Below are 21,728 nucleotides of genomic sequence, written 5' to 3' on the forward strand. Positions count from 1 at the left end.
TGCCAAAATCAAATTAATTATGCTTGGTTATCACAAATCTAATAGATATATTTTCCACAACAGGATTGTAGAGAAACTGATAGAAATTGATGATTTCCATTTTTACTTGGACTTTATAACCCTTGGGTACAGAATGGAGAACTAGTCAACTGGAAACTAAAAATGAAAGTTTAATGAAGTACAAAAATCCTATGTTTTACTTAGCGAAAAAGAAAATAATTTTCTTCTTTAGATGGACTGTATAGACCAGGAACAGTGGCTCGCACCTGTAATCCCAACATTTTTGGAGGTTGAGGTGGGAGGACCACTGAGACCTTTTCTCTACAAAAATACAAAGTTAGCTTGGTACAGTGGTGCTCGCCTGTAGTCCCAGTTACTAAGAAGGCTGAGGTGGGAGGATCACTTGAGCTTGGGGTGAGCTATGGTCACACCACTGCACTCCAGCTTGGGTGACAGAGCAAAACCATGTTTCCAAAAAAAAAAAAAAAAAAGATGGAATGTACTAAAAAAAATTCCCTAACCTTTTCTATGGTTTATAGTTTATATTCTACTAAGTCATACTTATTGCCATTATCAAAATTAATATCTAATATTATGTATTGATTAGTACAATATGCAAGCAAACTTGTACAAAGATTCTGTCTTTTCTCTAGGCAGTTATGAATACCATTAACTCTCTGAACAACATCAAATTAGGAAGGTAGAAATTTTTCTTACACTAGATTGCAATTAAAGAACCACAGGCTCAAATACAGCACAGAGGGAGGCCAGCCAAATCTTTTTGTTTGTTTGTTCTTTATCTGTTGTTTTTTGTTTTTTGAGATGGAGTCTCACTCTATCACCCAGGCTGGAGTGCAGTGGCTTGATCTTGGGTCACTGCAACCTCTGCCGCCCAGATTCAAGTGATTCTCCTGTCTCAGTCTCCCGAGTAGCTGGGATTACAGGCGCCTGCCACCATGCCCGGCCAGTTTTTGTATTTTTAGTAGAGACAGGGTTTCACCATGTTGGCCAGGCTGGTCTCAAACTCCTGACCTCAGGTGATCTGCCCGCTTCAGCCTCCCAAAGGGATTACAGGCGTGAGCCACCGCGCCCGGCCAAGGGCCAGAACCTCGAAGGCACTTGCTAGGGTGTTTGTAGAATGGAGTGGCGACTAATATTGCATATTAGTTAATTTATATGAGAGTCTTTCATTCCAGTAACATTATTAAATAAAAGTGATTTTTCTCAAAGTTTAATTCACTTATAATAATTTTATTTTAATATGGAAAACTCACTTCTAAATGACTTTTACAGTTACTATTTTTGCTTTTAGGTAACAAAACAGCTCAATGGAACTTCATGTAAGAAATATTTTTAGTAGAATTCATCATCTGAACAAAATGCTGACAAACCAGTCATACAAATATTGCGTTAAATAATTACTTAAAAAGCTCACTTATATTCTCATACTGATAATTATATATTTTTACCTTGAGAAGGTATGTGGGGATATTGCTGAAATCCACTGGCAACTTCAAAAGGAAACGAGCTGAAAATTCACCAGTCTGTAAAAAGAAAGTTATAATAATAAGATTAAAATCAAAAATAGATTATGAAGTGACAATTATAGCCAAGGCCACAAGTTCAACCTGTTCAAACTGCAGGCATCTTCAATTTGGTTTTCCTAACATTAGGCAAGAAAAGAAGGTTGGAAAAGTAGGGGAGGATCAAAAAGAGTTCTTAAATTATTAGTTACTAAAAAGCACAATTTGAATTTTTAAAATCTGCATTTTAAATGTACAATAAAATTATAATGTAGCAGTATTGTCTTTTTGTTTCTTAAAAGTATGAAAAGAATATATGAATGTATGATTATTATTTTTTTAATCCCAAACAATAAAGACAGACCTACCCCTTTGATTCATTTGTTTTTATTAGAGCATTCAGACAACATCACTAATATTTATAAACCACAAGGCTGATGGCATATACCACCATCCTTTCTGTAGTATGTCTGGAAGTACATGCAAAGGTCAAACTTCTACCTAGCAGTGGGTATTCAAAATAAGTTTCTCATCTCCTGAAAGTCCACTCTATCATTATCATTAACTGATGTTTTTCATAACTCCCTCCATGAACTAATCTTTATAGGAAAGAGGTACAGAGGTTTGGCGATTTAAAACATTTGACTAAGCTATAAATAATAGCTTCTATTTGCTAAAACAGAAAACTCATTTAAAAGAAAAACGTTTGCCTCTCAATTTTTATGATAGGAAAGCCTAGGGAATCACATTTTTTTTAACTTTGTCACAGTCTAGAGGAGGAGTTTTCCAACTAGATCATGCAGAGATCTAGAGGTGCTACAGAACCTCTGCAAAGGCAACAAAAGATGTGTCCTGACCTGGTGGAATCCTCGGTCTTCCATCCCATCTCACTGCAAGTGCGCAGCTCAGCTTGGTATTTTGACATGGTGTGTTTTACTTAGACATATTTGAAAAAGGAACTCCAGAAATGATCCAGAACTACTCAGAGTGGATGTCTATCCTTTTAATATTGTAACTACCAAAGAGTTCCCGCTCTTTAAAAAATGAGCAGCACAAACTCCCCTAAACACATCTTGAAACACAGCAAGCATTTACAAATATTTGTTATGAGTGGGTGGATGAATGCACCTAGGCACACATGCATAGCACTTTAGACAATTTCACCACAGTCACCACTCCATTCTACAAACACCCTAGCAAGTGGCTTCAACGTTCTGGCCCTTGCCCGGGCATGGTGGCTCATGCCTGTAATCCCAGCACTTTGGGAGGCCAAGGCAGGCAGATCACCCGCGGCCAGGACATCGAGACCAGCCTGGCCAACATGGTAAAACCCCATCTCCACTAAAGAATACAAAAATTAGTCAGGCTTGGTGGCACGTGCCTGTAGTCCCAGCTACTCAGGAGGCTGAGACAGGAGAATCACTTGAACCTGGGAGGCAGAGTTTGCAATGAGCCAATATTGTACCATTGCACTCCAACCTGGGCAACAAGAGCGAAACTCTGTCTCAAAAAACAAAAAAGGTTATGGCCCTAATTTTAAAACTCTGATCTAAAACCTTGAAAATACAGACAGAAATATAAACGTTGAGCTCTCAAGATAATAATAATAACAACTAATATCTGCCTAAATGTTGTTTGTTTTACCGCTCACAACATCTTTTAACTTACACCAACCTCTGGCTAAGGACAGAGCATTTCTTCATTACCGTAAGCCTAACCCTGTGACAGACAAGGTGGAAATGAGAATTGAATGGACAGAATCAAAGCTGAGGCAAGCCAGAGAGAGTGATAGAAGCTACTGTGCCACCAGGAATGCCAATGGTAAGAAACAGGATGGATGCTCAGAGCTGAGTAGCTATTCTCAGTATTGAATGTCATTATGTGCAGGCTACTCACAACTCAACACTTGGGAGAATACTTAAGAGCCACTAAGGATCTACAAATAACTCATCATGGTGGGTGGGAGAAGGATTGTGAGATCCTATTATAATTCTTGCCTTCTGTTACAGTCCAAGATTACCAAAAGGTGTGGTTTTGGTATTATGTTAAGCTCCTAGATGACTCTAAAACTAACATACTCTGGTTAGTATGGTTCTTTGGATCAAGACACAGCTAAACCTAAAAAGGTCTGTTTTTAAGTACAAGGGGTCATACTTTGAAAGGGGTAAGTGTAGAGGCAACAATAACAGCATAGAGTTAAATGGGAGCTTATAAGAGGGACACCTAGCCCAGTGAGAGTTGGGGGTGTAGAAGGAAAGACAAAAAAGTCTTCCCTTAGCACTGTGTACAGTGCCACAGAAGAAGGACCACTCATAAAAGAATACATGCTCCAGGCCGGGCACAGTGGCTCATGCCTGTAATACCAGCACTTTGCGAGGCCAAGGCAGGTGGATCAGAAGGTCAGGAGTTCGAGACCAGCCTGGCCAATATGGTGAAACCCCGTCTCTACTAAAAATACAAAAATTAGCCAGGCCTGGTGGCATGTGCCCATAATCCCAGCTACTGGGGCAGCTGAGGCAGAAGAATCATTTAAACCAGGGGGGAGGCGGAGGTTGCAGTGAGCCGAGATCACACCACTGCACTCCAGCCTGGGCGACAGAGCAGGACTCCGTCTAAAAAAATAAAAAACATGCTCCCAACAACTGTCCACATTCTCTTTCTCCTATATAATTAATTTTTCCCTTCTTTACTCAGTCACTTTCATCAGCATATAAACATCTTTTTTTTTTGTGAGATGGAGTCTCACTCTGTCCCCCAGGCTGGAGTGCAGTGGCGCGATCTCAGCTCACTGCAAGCTCCGCCTCCTGGGTTCACGCCATTCTCCTGCCTCAGCCTCCTGAGTAGCTGGGACTACAGGCGCCTGCCACCATGCCCGGCTAATTTTTTGTATTTTTAGTAGAGATGGGGTTTCACTGTGTTGCCAGGATGGTCTTGATCTCCTGACCTCGAGATCCGCCCGTCTTGGCCTTATAAACACCATTTTTAAAATGTCTCCATTCACTTCATATCCTTCTTCAGCTCCCATTTCATTTTTCTGTTTTACTTTAAAAAATAATCCCCTGTAAAAAGTTAATCTATATTTGAGGTCTATATTTCCTCTTTTATTATTTTCTCTTAAGCCCTCGCCAGTCAGCCTTTCCCTACCACCACTCCACCAAAACAGTTCCTCAAGGTCACCAATGACCTCCCCATTGCCAAATTCAATGATCATTTCTCGGTCTTCATCTTAGTGTTCTACCAGCAGCATTTGACACAGCTGATCACTCCTTTCCTGGAACATTCTTTACTTGGTTTCCAGAGTCCCAGTCTCTCTACTTCACTGGCTCTCCCTCTGGTCTCCTCAATCCTTGAACATTGGAGATTGGGGTATGCCTGGGCTTAACTCTGAGACCTCTTTTCTTTATTTACATGCCCAGATGATCTCATCCAGGCTCATGACTTTAAATAATGTATATGCTGATGACTCCCAACTTGTGTATCTCCATCCCAGACCTTTTTTTAAATTCAAATTTCATTTATCCAACTCCTATAAACAAAACTAAATTCCTGATTTTGTGCTCTTCTCTTGATATTTATTCCTCATTTCAGTAAATGGCAATTCCATTCTTTCAGTCACACAGGCCAAAAACCTAGAATCATTTTTGACTTCTATCTTTCCCTCTCACCTCACATTCAAAGTGGCGGCAAATCTTGTTAACGCTCCCTTCAAAATATATCCTGAGTCTGCCTTCAAAATATTGACTTTTGGACTCTCCCTTCAAAATATATCCTGAGTCCAACCACTTTTCACCACCTCTCTAACCACCTGATCTGAACCACCTTTATCTCTACGCCTGGACAACTGCAATTGCCCCTAACTGTGTCAGCCCTTGTTCGCCTGCAGTTTATTCTCATGACAATAGGCAGAGTGATTCTTTCAACACATCACTTGGATTCTAATCCTTGTTTGCTCAAAACTACCAAATGGTCAGGATTTAGCTCCTTTACAGAGTAATTTGACAAGTTAACAATTGAGCAAAGATGGAAAGAGGGTAAGAAACAAACCATGTGGAACTGAAGGAAAAACACCCCAGGCAAAGAGAACAAGTATAAAAAGGGTTGACACAGGCGTGTGCCTCTGTGTTCAGGGGATGGCAAAAAGGTCAGGGTTACAGGAGCAAATAAGCACTAACACGGATCAAAGTCACCCAGAAACTCTCTCCTCCATGGTACAAGCAATTTCTAAACCCCTAGAGGTTGTGTGACAATCATTCATAAAATTAGTGAGTAAGAAAATGGCTACTACATCTACATGGAACAACTGTGAAGTCATTCCTGGGGATGTTGAGGCAAGCTTTTAAAAAGTACCATGGGATTCAAAGAGTTTGGGGAAGGGAGTTGGAGGGATGATGATAAACCAAACTCAAGTCATTTCTTCATTTTCAGTTTATAAAGCAAACCACCTACCAATAAATAAATAACCATTTCTACCTACTAGTGTAAAATGTCAACCTGTAACCTATAAATTAAAATGCAATTTTAAAACTTTTAAACTCAGAGGTGTGTGTATATATATGCCTGTTTTTTACATACACATACATATATAAACAACAACAAAAGTGAAATGTAGGATTTTAAAAGTTAAAATAACTCTTGTACATATAAGGTAATAGGAAAGATAATTACATATTTAGCACTTGGACTCATTTGAACTGCTAGTTATTTTAGTCCATGCACTGCATTTTAGCTCTTTTGCCCTATTTTAGTTTGTACAATATATTTTTATTCTACCAGCTATTTTAGACCAACATTCTTTTAAAAACTCTCAGATGATCCCTACTTTATTCCTTCTCAAAACGTTGATCCTAGAATTAATATAAATTTGTGTTTATTGGCAGCAGGCTGATTTACACAACTAATGTCATACTGAAAGAAATGTTGGTCCCAGGACTAATATAAATTTTTGTTTATCAGCAACAGGCTGATTTACACAACTAAATTCATAATAAAAGAAACAATACTATGAAGGGAATTTGGGAAACCATAAAAAGCACTTTTTGATTGCCAACTTTCAAGCCTATCATACATTCCTTATTTTGCCATTGGAAGAACAAAGAAAACTCAGCACTTGTTTCTGACAGCACTGGAAATGTTGAACACTAAGACTCAAGAATTCAGTTTTCCATTCTGGCACTGATTTTCTTTATGACCTATAAGCTAATCATCTTCTGTGAAACTGAGTACATGATAATTTTAAAACAATCTTAATGTAAAATTAAGTTAGAATCCGTAAATGAAGAGCAAAACAAGTGAAAAATCCTTGTTCTACCTCAGATAATGACTTTTCATGTGGTTTTATATTTGAATTTCCAACAGCTATTCAAGCAATTTATGGTCACTCAGTTGTAATGTCAAAGATTGCTTTCACAGCAATCTTTCCTGTAAGCTGAAAATGAGACATTTAGATGCCGCCAAGTGAACAGAATAATTTGATTTTTTTTTTTTTTTTTTTGTCAGTCCTTGGTCAAAATCTCCTCTTGGATAGATGTAGAAAATTATCTAACCTATGACTGTTAAAATGTCAGCCTTTCTGCCAACTGTCTTAATGGCAATTTCCCCAGCATTAGCAATAAATATGTGCATCTTTCCTTTTCTCAAGTTATAGTACGTTGGCAAGTAACTTAAACTAACAAGACTCTGAGTTTTGGCAATTTATTAGGTCTAGGCTTTTCTTTTGGTAATCACAGCTGTGACAGTTTTCTTCTCCTTTTAGAAGTGACAGGTAGACATTTTGTGCAGAATGGAGTCCAAGTTCAGGTTGCTCTGTAAGGGAAAATTTTACTTCCTTTCTTAGAGACACTTCCCTTGTCAACAAACAAGCTTTTATCTGAAACTGACTGCTCTTACCACTTAGACAGCTAAAAGCTAAGAAACACTCAAGTGATTATAACTTTAGCTGGGTGACAAACTGGTAAGGCTGATTCTTCAAATGGACTCTGAAAACCAGTGAGCCTAAATCTGGAGATTGTTCCTTAGCACATGCATAAATATACACTAAATGTGAAAAGGAAAGTCAATGTTAGTCTAACTAGAATTTTATAATTTACAAAATGTTTTCTAAGATATGTCATTTAATTATCCCCAAACCCTGCTTGGTAGACACAATTCATTTATACTTAGAAATGAAAAAACTGAGGCCTAGAACAGTCAAGAAACTTGTCTATAGTTACTGTGAGAGTAACAAAGAGTTACAGAGCTCAACCTCAAGACTCAAGGTGTATTCATTCATGAGTATGTATTAAGGGCCTAAAATGTGTCAGGCACTCTGCTTGGCATTGCAAACTAGTGAGTAAAAGAGACAGGACACTGCCCTTATGGAGCTTATAGTCTAGCAGGTGAGTCAGATATTAATCAAAATAATCACTCCTATCAATTATAACCTGTGTGGAGAAATGGGAACACTTAAACACTGTTAGTGGGAATGGAAGTTCGTTCAGGCAGGTGGAAAGCAGTTTGAAGATTTCTCAAAGAACTAAAAATAGAACTACCATTTGATCCAGCAATTCTACTACTGGGTACATACCCAAAGGAAAATAAATCACTCTACCAAAAGGACACCTCCACTTATATGTTTATTATAGCACTGTCCACAATAGCAAAGACAAGGAAACTACCTAGGTGCCCATCAATGGTGAACTGAATTTTTAAAATTTGGTACATATACACCATAGAATACACCACAGAAATTAAAAAAGAACAAAATCATGTCCTCTGCAGCAACACGGATGTAGCTGGAGGTCATTATCCTAAGGAAATTAATGCAGAAACAGAAAACCATATACCACATGTTCTTACTTATAAGTGGGAGCTAAACACTGAGTTACATACAGACATAATGGTGGGAACAACAGACACTGGGGACTCCAAAAGGAGGGAGGAAAGAAGGGACAAGAGTTGAAAAACTTCCTATTGAGTACTATGTTCACTATTTGGGTGGCAGGATCAATAGAAACCAAAACCTTAACATCACACAACATAACCCTGTAATAAACCTGTACATGTACTCCCTGAATGTAAAATAAAAAATAAATAAAATAAATTATAACCTGTGATAAATGCTATCAAAGGGCACAGTGCTCTGAGAGCAAATTCCAGGAGGAAATGAACCACCTAGGGTTGGGGGCTCATTACTTGGAGGGAATTTTTTTTAAAGCTAAGTCAAAAGACAACATGGAAAAATAAATAACATCAGGCAGGAAAAGTCTAAAGAAGAAAAGCAATGAGAGGGAACTGTATATAAAGCATAATTTTTCTCTGGTCACTTAAGATTTTCTCTTTATGTCTGATTGTCGGTATTTTTACTATAATGTTTTGTTTTAGTTTTTCCTTGCATTTATCCCAGCTCGGGTTTGTTGAGTTTCTTGAATCTGTAAATTTCTGTCTTTCACCATATTTGGAAATGTGTTATTTCAGTAAATACTTTCCTGCCTTCTCCCTTTCTCTTCCCCTTCTAGGACTCCTGTTTCTTATATATTAAACATTTTGATACTATCCCATAATATCAAGGCTCTGCTTTCCCTTCTTCCAGGTATCAGTGTCCATCCAGTATCTGCCTGCTTTGATCACTCTCTAGTGTTTTCAGGCAAATGGCTCTATATTTTGCTCGGAGCTCTGAGCTGTTGTCAAGAGTTAGGTCAACAGGAGCTACTTGGCCATTACAAAAAGTGCAACTTGACAGAAATCTACAAATATTTTAATATACTGTTGACAATACTGTGGAGAACAACCACTTTCATATATTGCTGCTGGGTTAGTAAACTTGTATAAACTTTATGGAAGTTACTTTGACAATAAAATTATGAACACATAATCTTTGATCCAGTAATTCCACTTCTAATTATTTATCTTACAGACATACCTGAACACATGCAAAGTGACATATATACAAGATTATTTATTACAGTATTGTTTGTAATAGCAAAAGATTAGAAGGAAACTTAATATCCAATAATAGAGTTCAGATGTAATAATAATTCAATTATACAATGTAATAATATACAATTGTAAAGGAAGAATGAGGGAGTTCTATATATGTTTACACAGAAAAAAACCTCTGAGCTATATTAAGTTAAAAGGAAGATCCAAAACAGTGCATAATATACATTACCATTTGCATAAAAAGGGGGAATATGTATTAGTATTTGCTTATATATGTACAAACTAACTGAAAATCTATCCTAGAAAAAAGTCATATTAGTGCTTACCTGGATAGGGGGAAAGTGGTATGATTTGGGTGGACAAAGGACAAAGATGGGAGGGAGACTTTTCACTATATTACTTTATATAGACTTTGATTTTTGAACAATATGAATACATTACCCATTCGAAAAAATTTTAAGGAATTAAAAAAATAAAACTAAAAGCGTATGTAATGAAATGTCCACAATTCATGCATTATTCATTCATTCATTCATTGAACAAATATTTACTGAGCACATACTGTACCAAGTACTAGGCTAGACAATGGAGAACTTAAGACAAAACAGTCTATGTGTCCTCAAGGAACTTAAAGTCTATTTTGACTAGACTGGCAATTAAACAAAATAGTACGACATGGTAAGTGTTTTGACAGAGATATTCACAGGACGCTTTGGAAGTAATTTAGTTGAGACACTCAGTTTCCAGTGACAGAACTCCAATTCAAACTAACTTGAACAAATAAAAAAGAATTTATTGAAAGGATATGAGGGATCTCATGAAACCTAAGGATAAAAACATAGCATGGCCTCAGTTCCAAGGATTCTAATACCCACAGAAGTTTCTCTTAGTCTCTTGTCTCTGCTGTCTCTGTACTTCATTTTCCTTTCTATTTGCCAGCTTCTGATTCTTTTGACCAGATGTTATTAGAAAAAAGTTCCCAGATTTACATGTTACAGACCAATTACTCATACAGAGACCAATCTCACTCCCTCAGTACTAACTCCAAATTCCCAGGGAAGAATTCTGTTTGGCTTAGGTTGAGCCTCCCTGATCTAATCAACACATTTCCACAGTTCTTTGAAGTAAATAAGTTAATGGTACCATAAATTCTTGAAAATAATTGAAAAACTAGGAAACTCTTTTCTGAGGAAGGAAACAGATTGCATCATTTGTACATTTCCGAAAACAATTTTTTAAACACCTTAAGAGTTTTCGTACAGAATACTTGAAATGTAGGATTCTTTTTGTCTTTTGCCTTTTAGTACATGAAAAAAAGGCATTAAAACCCGCCTCAGCTGGTCCTTGGACAACACTTGTCCATTTCCTTCGTGGCGAGAACACTGTGCAAGGAGTGCACCCTACATCTAAATGGCCACCAAAGAGATAGGGCAATGCACCCATCATTTCAGAACAAATGAGTGGCCTCACAAAGATAAGTAAGGTGGCGCAATTAGAGTCCTTCCTCACATGCTGTTCTGAAAAGTATAGGCAAAGGAAATGGAAAGGATTTCCTTTGTGTTTCGTATGCTTCCTGAAAATAAGGTCTTTTCCACTTGAGCATCCTGCTGCTGAAAGAAACTTGGAATTTCCTACTGATACCTCTACTATTTAAAAAACAATAACAGAGTTCCTTTGGAATATCAGTATGATTTTAAAAGTTATAATCTACACCTTTAATATTCTGAGGCATAAAGTAATTTAGGTATCCACACACTACTTTTTATTAATAAGGTTAAAAACCAGAGATAAAAGCTATTGTAAGCAAGACCTTAAGTATGTCCATTGACATACAAGTCAAAATTCAGTACAACAAATTCCATTACAAAGACAATTAAAAAGGGAGCCACTGTCATGGTTCATTTATTTTAAATAATGTCCAACTCCTAACAGTTCCGTGTGGCTAAAAACTAAACTAAACAAATGTGGTCAATTCCTTGGAGTATACTGTAGCATATCTGACCACCACACTACACCCTTTTCAAAGGAGCCACCACATGTTAATCCCCATGTCAAATGCCATCAGGACATAACTCCCAAGGAGCAAAAATTAAAGGTGGATTATCGGCCAAGGCCCCTGCATGCCCTGCTATATATGGCTGACTGGCATGACCAGAGCACCTACTACATCCTCATGCCAGTAGGGGAAAGGCCATCCACTTCCAGGCTCCCCAGATATTTTGATCTTTCTCTTAGCAACTCTTGCCCTCCTCTCCTATCACGCTAGACCAGTGCTGTCTGAAAGAAAAATAATGCAAAGCACAAATGTGAGCCATATATATAATTTAAGATTATTTAACATTTTCTAATAGTCACATTTTAAAAGGCAAAAAAGGTGAAAAGCTAATAATACATCCCAATATATCTAAAATATTAGCATTTCCACATGCAATCAACATAAAAATTATTAATGAGTTTTTTTGTACTAATTCTTCAAACTCGGGTGTGTATTTCACATGTGCACACATCTCAGTTCAGACTAGCTACATTTCAAATGCTCGATAGTCACATATTTGACTAGAAGCTCCTGTATTGGACAGCATAGTTCTAGATATTTTCCCATTAACATTAATCCCGACGTTAAGGTAAACACTCCCTGCCACAAATACCTAAAGACCTACGTAAGCTACCAAATACCATAAACCTGAAAGATTCCTCACAAGCAGATTGATAAATGTCAGCAGGTTAATGGGAATGACCATGAGACAGCCTCTTTTAGCCAATATCTTTTTTTTTTCCTCCAAAAACTGTCTAAGCCTACTGCCTTTCCTTCTTCTCCACCTCTCTGCCTCATTCTCTGAAATTTGTTTTCCCATCCTCAGAAGTCCATCAGAACTGCTCCTGGTAAGATAAGCAACGCTCTCTTTTTCTAATTTTCACTTTTACCTTGCTCTCTACACTTTATCTGCACCTTGGAGGTCACAGCCTCTATTGGTCACATTCAGTAACTTTATGATTAACAGCATTTTGAGAGATCCTACAGGAACAATCATTGAAGTGGCACTTATTGAGCACCTGTTATAATAACTTACAACAAGGATATACCAAAAAAAGCTAATAGTAATAATAACACTTTGTATTACTTGACTCCATATTTACTTAACTCTGTTTCCCACACAAGATCTAATTTAATCTTTGTGTCAAGGTCCAGGCAACAGTGTAGTTATCTCCAGGAAAGTGACACATGGAAAAACCTATAGTCACACAAAAAGAACTGGTAGTAGAAAGAAAACCCAAAGCTCCTGCCCCCTAGATCACTCTCCCTCTCCAACACATCTTCAAGTGGCCTCTGCGTAGAGGAGCTCACGCTCAAACACTGCTCAGATACTTTCCCTTTGCACATGATATCGCAGCACGATGACATGATGGAAGCTTAAGACATTAACTCAAGTGAGGAGATACCATAAAATGGCTCCTTTCTTTTCTCCACAATATTTTTAAATGTTGCCAGAGCTTAATGGATAAACCAAAGATTTTTAAAACCTTACTAGGATTTGGGTCAGATACAAGCAAAAAAGGTAATTGTCTCACATCCCCATTATAAAAGCATAAATCATTATTAAGGAAAAATATGTTGCTTAAAAAACTGTTTTCTCTCACAGATCACCCATTGATGATTTTTATATGTAAACTATATGGTTTTGGAATATCTCAAAACTTACATTTCATATCTCAAAAAAAACACTTTAATCAAAATGTTAGGTATGATAAGCCAACTTTAAGTTCTGGAAATCAAAACAAATCAAACTAAAATTCACAAATTTGCTTATTGTGCTTTGTTGCAATTAATAAACACTGTGTTTGAATATTTGTCCTCTCCAAAACTCGTGCTGAAATTTAACGCCCAATGTGGCAGTATTAAGAGGTGGGGCCTTTCATGCGTTACTGGGTTAATGGATTCATGGGTTATCATAAGAGGGGACCTAGTGGCTTTACAAGAAGAGAGAGATTGACCTAAGCGAGCATGCTAGCATGCTTAGCCCTCTCGCCATGTGATGCCTTGCACCATCTCAGGACTCTGCACAGAGTCCCCAATAACAAGAAGGCTCTCATCAGATGCAGCCTCTCAACCTAGGACTTCTCAACTTCCGTAACTGTAAGGAATAAATTCCTTTTCTTTATAAGTTATCAGTTTCAGGTATTCTGTTGTAAGCAACAGAAAATGGACTAAGACACACTGGTTCTTCTGATACACACATCCATGACAAAAATGTTAAGAAGGCAATATAAAATAGAGATAATAATAAATAATAATAATAATAATAGAGGCAATATAAGATGAAACCTTAGGATTTACCCATTGAGAAAATGTATGATGTATCTTTTTTGATATATCAAAACAGGATATACACTTTTAATAGTAGTTCTTACATTATGGGAATTCATCACTTTAAAATTATGATCTTAAAAATAGCTCCCTCAAACGCGTAGCAGTACAGATCTTTGTGGTAATGGAATATCTGCATCTTGATTTCAATAGTGATTACAGGAAATTACGTGTGTGATGAAATGACACAGAACTATACACATACATTGTACCAATGTCAACTTCCTGGTTTCTGTATTTTTTTATAGTTACAGAAAATTGAACCACTGGGGGAAACTGAGTGAAGGATACTCAGGATCTCCACTTTGCAACTTCCTATAAATCTATAATTATTTCAAAATGAAAATGTTTACAAAATATAAAATAAATACACTTTTAAAAAATGACTCCGAGCATGCAGGCGGAAAAGTGTTCTTCATTCTTAACATTAAGCTTGCATCCCAATATGCATCTGTTTTCACCTGTTTAGAAAAACAGGGGTTTCCTAAACATTATAGTTTTATAATTATTATTACTATTTCTTAAACATTATAAAACCAGCATAGATGAGGACTACAATGTCTAAAAATCATTAAAAGAGATGAGCAAAGCAATAAGGAGAAACGATTTGATAAAAACACAAAGGTAAAGAATTAGACAATAAAGTGGGTATTTTTTGTTAATGTTTACTTTCAAATGTGTGCTTGCTAAAACTCTCTAAATGGAGGTTCAGGGGGCAGGGAGAAGAGTGTCTGCATAGGGTGGGGAGAATAGTGTATTTCAAATTCGCAGGCTTGTCAGAAGACTGATAGTAAATCAGAGCCCTTTTCCTCTTCTACATGGTAACATTTTCCTCATGCCAGCTGATAGTAAAAGGAAGAAGCATATCAGGTTTTTCAAAGCCTCATAAATTTAGAGCAGAAATGTTTTTAAGAATATAAATGTATGCGGCAGAAAGAAAAATTCAGTGATGACAACAGTAAAGACCATCCTCTCTAACAGATACAGAACTGCATAATGCAAAGGGATTAAATCATCATTCCTAGTCTTAGATTCTTTATAGCAAGCATTTATCAGATGGACTACTTGGACCAGAAAAAACTAAAATACTTGAATTTCCATTCAGAACAGGAAGAACCTATTGATTCTTATAATGTTTCATTTAGAGAATATACTATTTTCACGTTTTAATTTAAAAATATCCATTTATTTCATATAAAAATGTCCTCATGTTGCAAAATGCCACTAAGACATAATAGATGTGTTTTACTGATCAGTAAGCCAGTTGAATATATGCTTACAATTCTTGTTCTTCATATATGTCATGTCCCTAAGTTTTCCCCAGTCATACAACCCACTGACCATCTCTTTTGAGAGAGCCATCCATGTCCACCTTCCTTCAGGGTCTAGCTCAGCAGTTGACCAGTAAAGGCTTTCCTTGGTCACTCCCTTCCTCAGTGATTGTCTCTTCTGCTGAATGCTCACACAGCCTGTATATTCTATTTGAGATGTAATCTATCCAGTATTGTTCAAATTCCTCTTTTACAGATACAGATTAAACCTTCTAAATTGGATTTTAACAGTCTCAGGAGCCAAAGCCATATCTGATCTACTTTATTTTTTTTTAACCCAAAACCTAGCATAGTAGACTTTCCATAAATCTATTAGTCCCATACTGGTTTAGCCCTACTAAAGTGTATCTTGTTAGTTTGGTGTAGCATTCCAGCACACAAAAATAATTTTTAATGTTCATTCTGTAATCTTGCACAATAGCTGTCTTTTTAAGCTCTGTGCTAGCAGAAAAAAGAAATGCATACTTTGTATGGGTTCATTCAAGTCCCTAACAAAACCCTTAACAAGACAGGGTCAAAGGAAAAGCCCTGTGACATTCCATGAAACACCTGAGGCTGGTAAGAGTTATACCCCAACTTTTAGGTGGAACGCTTCCACAGATCCCAACAACTAAAAAAAGGAGCATAAGTCAGTGGAATCCTAAGAGAGAATGACCAAGTGCCTCGCTGAAAATGAGATCATCTACGTTTATGATATTACCCTTCCTTAAAGAAGTAAACGAAGTTTGTCATGACAGTTTCTCAGTTACCCAATTATTTTTCCAATTGACTACTGCATTTTTATTTTAATGTTTGCAAATCATCTACTTAAAGATCTGAGCTTAATTTCTTTAAAAATCTCCAGGATGTTGTTATAACAGTCTTCTAGGATCTTTCTGCTTCTCTAAAATTTCTCAAAGATAATGTCCCAGAGAGCATATCTGCAAGTTCCTTCAGTACCCTGAAACGGTTTCCTTTAGAGCTTCCAGAAGGCATGCAGCCTTGCCAACCCCTTGATTTTGGCCCAAAGAGACCCATTTCGGACTTCTGCCCTCCAGAACTATGACATAATAAATCAGTGTTGTCTTAAGCCACCAAGTTTGTGGTAATTTTTACAGCAGCAGTAGGAAACTAATACAGTCCCTGATTCAAAAAAAATCTTGGCTTAAAATCAAGCTCCTTTCTTTCTGCCAGGGTCCAGTGTTTATCTCCAGACTCTTGGTCTACATTTTTCCTCCATTAGCAGGCTGTCCTTTAATATTCCTGAACCCTCATGCCAAGCTCTAATTTGTTCATCCCTCAAGACTCACTTTTATACCTGTTTCTTGATCTACTCCCTGATTCCAACTCATAGTTTTACTTCTACAGACTCAGCTACCATTTCTACTAGGCCTTCCCTAGGCCTGGTCTGTTGTAAGCTTAACCTCAGTCTACTTTGCCTTGTAACAGGATTCTCAGTTTCTTTACTTCACTTGAATCCATAACCATTGCCCTAATGTTTACAAACTATTTAACATCAAATCAAAATAAACTGAGATAAGTGTAGCAGTACTAGGTTTTGTAAGTAAAGAAAGGAATATCGGTAACATTAAACAGGAAGTTTAAAAAATACTATAAATACAAACTATCTGCTTGAAATGAATTTAAACTTCTACACCTAGATGAACTACAACTCAAGTATTAGCTGAGCCACTGAATAACATTTTGAAAATTATTAGGTAACAAAGGGTGCCATAAAACTGGATTATATTCAAATTCACTATTAATATTAAAAAAGGGGGAAGAGACAGGAAGGCAAATCCTAAAAACTAAAGACTGGTTAGTTTGACAGCGATTCCTGTTTTCAGATGAGCCTGTCAGCACTAAAGACAACATATGTTCACCAAGAATTAACCTAACACCCATTTATGTAAGGACAATTAAGTTGATTATTTAATAGGAAAATGCTGGGGATAGAGGATAACCTAAGTTCAACAAAGTTTTCCTTATGAGCCACATAAACATATTAACATTTCAAAACAATCAATAGTTTAAGTCTGAACCATGCACTGTTGGTGGGAATGTAAAATAGTGCAGCCGTTAAGGAAACAGTATGGAAATTCCTCAAAAAATTTAACATAGGATTATATATAATCTAGCAATCCCACTTGTAGATATATATCCCAAAGAACCCAAAGCAGAATCTCAAAGAGATAGTTGCACACCTATGTTCAATGTAGCATGATTCACAACAGCCAAGAGGTAGAAGCAACCCAAATGTTCACTGATGGATGAATGGATAAGTAAAATATGGTAAATACACTCAATTGAATACTATGCAGCCTTAAAAAGGAAGGAAATCCTATCACATGCTATAACATTGATGAACCTCAGACATTATGCTAAGTGAAATAAGCAGTCACAAAAAAACAAATACTATACGATTCTACCCATATGAAGTATCTAAAGGAGTCAAAACCATAGAAACATAAAAGAGTAAAGTGACTGCCAAGCGCTGGGGGGAAGAGAAATTAGTGTTTAATGGCTTCCTTTGCAAGATGAAAAAGTTCTAGAGATCTGTTGCACAACAATGTGAATATACTTAACACTACTGAACTGTACACTTAAAAATAGTAAAGATGGCAAATGTAGTGTTATGTGTCTTTTACTGAAATATAAATTCAAGACTTTACAAAAGGAAAAAAACCTTGAACTGAACAAACAACATGATTTGTAATAAGAAAAATTTTAGTCTTGCTGATTCGAAGGCATTAATCATGTGTAAAACCTTAAAATCATAACCTTTAAGAAAAAGCCGAAGAGGCCAGGCACAGTGGCTCACATCTATAATCCCAGCACTTCGGGAGGCCAAGGCGGGTAGATCACCTGAGGTCAGGAATTCAAGACCAGCCTGACCAATATAGTGAAACCCCATCTCTACTAAAAATACAAAAATTAGCCGGGCATGGTGGCATGCGCTTGTAGTCCCAGCTACTCAGGAGGCTGAGAGAGGAGAATTGCTTGAACCCAGGAGGCGGAGGTTGCAGTGAGCCGAGATTACGCCACTGCACTCCAGCCTGGGCCACAGAGCAAGACTTCATCTCAAAAGAAGAAAAAAAAGAAAAAGAAAAAGCTGAAGAATAAAAGCGGGAGTGTTATTTAGCCTAACAAAGACAGTGAAACCTAAAAGAATTAGCAGAGAAGAGCACCTAAACTTTTTCTCTGCTTAATGAGAGTTTATTCATTCATTCATTCAAAAATGTTTATGGAATACCAATGAGGTGGAAGCCACTGTTCGAGGTGTTTGTGATTTACCAGTGAACAAAACAAAGATCCCTGCCCTCATGAGATTTTACATTCCAATGAGGACAGACACACAATAAACATAATCAATAAGTATGGTAGGCTCCCTTTAAGTGGCTCCCAGTGGTCTCTGGTATTCACACTCCTATGTAATTCTGCATGTGGGTGGAGGGGAGGGGTGGGGGGTGTAGGTGTGTTGGGAGGGTGGGATATTGAACCTAACAAATAGAATACAGCAAAAGTGATGGGCTGTCACTTTCAAGATTAGGTTATAAAAGACTATGACTTCTATCTTGCTCACACAGTCCCTCTTGCTCTCCCCTACTTGCTTGCTCTGAATCTTGTGCACTGCCCTGTAGAGAGGCAAGGAGTTGAAGGCAGACTCCAGGCAACAGCCAGCACTGAACTGAGGCTCTCCGTTCGATGGCCCATGAGGAACTGAACAATGCCAACTACCACATGCATGCATTTATAATGACTCCATCTCCAGTCGAGCCTTGAGATGACGAGAGCCCTAGCCAACACTTCAAGCACAACCTGTGAGAGACCCTGAGACAAAGGACCTACCCAGATTGCTGCCAAAAACTATGATAATAAATGTTATTGTTTGAAGCCACTAAGTTTTGGAATGATTATTTTACACAGCAACATATAACAAATACACTAATTATATGGCATGCCAAAAGGAAATGCAAAAAAGCCACGTGGAGCAAAGTAAAAAATAGAGGAGAGGTGCAAGTCACAATGTTTAAAAGGGGTGTTACCAATACTTACACACAAATGCTTACAGCGGCATTATTCATAAAAGACAAAAAGTAGAAACAACTCAAGTGTCCATTAATTGGTAAATGGATAAACAAAATGTGGTATGTCTATTCAATGGAATATTATTCAGCCATAAAAAGAAATGAAGTACTGATACATGCTACTACATGGATGAACCTCAAACATAGGCTAAGTGAAAGAAGTCAGTCACAAAAAACACATACTGTATGATTCCACCATAAGAAGTGTTCAGAAAAGAAAATTTACAGAAACAGAAAGTAGTTTAGTGATTGACTAGGGCTGGAGGTGGGAACAAGATTAACTGTAAGTGGACATGAGGGATCTCACTGGGGTGATGGAACCATTCTAAAACTGGATAATGGTGGTGGTTGCTCAAATCAGCCAACTTATTAAAAATCATTTAACTGTACACTTAAAACAGGTAAATTTATGATATGTAAATTATACCTCAAAATGGCTACTGGGGGTGTTAACAGGGCATCACTGAGAACATAACGTTAGTAGAAGTTTGAAGGAAGAAGAGTATTAGCCATGTGCATATCTGGGGGGAACATCCCTGACAAAAGAGAGCCTAAGCAAAGACCTTTGGGCAGGAGAATATCTGGTGTGCTTGCTGCACAGCAAAGTGCCAGTGTGGCTGGAGCTGAATTTGAAAGAGGAAGGTAGGGGATGAACAGACAAAATTAATGACGGATGGAAGATGGTGGTGATAGGAATCATACAGAGTTTTGTTTTTTCTTTTTGGGGGGTTTCTTTTATATATATATATATATATATATATATATGTTCTGGGATACATGTGAAGAACGTGCAGGTTTGTTACATAGGTATACACATGCCATGGTGGTTTGCTGCACCCATCAACCCATTATCTACACCAGGTATGTCTCCTAATGGTATCCCTCCCCTAGCCTCCTCCCCACCAACAGGCACTGGTGTGTGATGTTCCCCTCCCTGTGTCCATATGTTCTCATTGTTCAACTCCCACTTATGAGTGAGAATATGCCATGTTTGGTTTTCTGTTCCTGTAATAGTTTGCTGAGAATCATGGTTTCCAACTTCATCCATGTCCCTGCAAGGGACATGAACTCATCCTTTTTTAGACTGCATAGTATTCCAGGGTGTATATGTGCCACATTTTCTTAATCCAGTCTGTCACTGATGGGCATTTGGGTTGGTTCCAAGTCTTTGCTATTGTGAATAGTGCTGCAGTAAACATATGTGTACATGTGTCTTCATAGTAAAATGATTTATAATCCTTTGGGTATATATCCAGTAATGGGATTGCTGGGTCAAATGGTATTTCTGGTTCTAGATCCTTGAGCAATCACCACGCTGTCTTCCACAATGGTTGAACTAATTTACACTCCCACCAACGGTGTAAAAGCATTCCCATTTCTCCACATCCTCTCCAGCATCTGTTGTTTCCTGACTTTTTAATGATTGCCATTCTAAGTGGTGTGAGATGGTATCTCGTTGTGATTTTGATTTGCATTTCTCCATATAGAGTTTTTTATACCACTGGAAGGACTTTGGCTTTTACCATGAGAGAAAAAAAGAGAAGCACATAAGGTTCTGGGAAGAGGAGCGATAAGGTCTGACTTGAATTTTTAAAGGATCATATAATTATAAGTTGCAAAAAGAAAATATAAAAGGCACCATGTAAGCTAGCTGCTTCAGTTACTGACCTCTCTTACCTGACTGGGATTTTGGAGAAGTTTTCCATTCAAAGGAGGGGGAAACTTGTTAGTGTCTCAAAATGTGGCCTGCAAGCCACATACATAGAACAACAGGGAGGCTGGTAGCACGTGCAGGCCCTCAGGCTCCACCTCTGACTGCTGAATATCTGGGGCTTGGGATGAGACTCTGAATCTTACAAACTTCCCAGGTAATATCTTTGAGAAACACAATGAACTAGACAAACATTAAGGTCTCTTTAAACTCTAAATTATGAGAAACATATAGGCTACCTGGACCATGTTTATCTAAAGCAATGACTAGGATTTACAAATGGACATCTGAATTGATTATTTTATTATGGAGGAAGTCATCTTTTTTTTCCATTCTCAAAAAACCTTACCCAGTTGTTTTTTTTCCCAGCATAAATTTCCATGTTCTCTCCATACTGTGGCTCTTCCAGTAATGTCTGGTATTCAAACATGAGGCGGGAGCTCTCCCGGAGGCGGCTACATTGGAATTGGTGATATTGTTGCACAAGTTCCTTCACCACAAGTAAGAGACATTCAGGATTTGAAGGATTCCAGGAGGCAAGGTTCTGTAGAAGTCGTAACAAATAAAAGACCAGTTAAAACTGAAATTTCATACAAATCCAGTATCACATTCACACATCAATGTAGAGGAAAAGAGTAATAGAAATCTAAGAGGAACAGACTACTCCTCCTTAGCCATATACCCAGAGATGAAGTTAGAGAAATCTTTTGATATTGGCAATTTCTCCTGCCTTCTAAAAAAATCCTTGCAGAAAAATTGAGGAGGAATTCCATCATGAATAGGCAGAAAAAGTGAAGTGTAAAGCCGGGTAGT

The 21,728-nt window shown here is 37.5% G+C and overlaps 1 protein-coding gene across 8 annotated transcripts in view; it reads right to left on the reverse strand.

The window, feature by feature from the left end:
- Positions 1–21,728, reverse strand: part of BABAM2 (BRISC and BRCA1 A complex member 2) — a 577,548-nt gene that overhangs the window by 297,492 nt on the left and 258,328 nt on the right. For all 8 annotated transcript variants that reach the window (XM_055253180.2, XM_063623865.1, XM_055253179.2 and 5 more), the window contains 2 exons: positions 21,265–21,459; positions 1,470–1,544 (listed from right to left, as the gene is read on the reverse strand). In XM_055253180.2, the coding sequence (XP_055109155.1) occupies positions 1,470–1,544; positions 21,265–21,459 (270 nt within the window). The remainder of the gene's footprint in view (positions 1–1,469; positions 1,545–21,264; positions 21,460–21,728) is intronic.

The sequence above is a fragment of the Symphalangus syndactylus genome, chromosome 18 (assembly GCF_028878055.3).
Source record: "Symphalangus syndactylus isolate Jambi chromosome 18, NHGRI_mSymSyn1-v2.1_pri, whole genome shotgun sequence".
Taxonomy (NCBI): Eukaryota; Metazoa; Chordata; class Mammalia; order Primates; family Hylobatidae; genus Symphalangus; species Symphalangus syndactylus.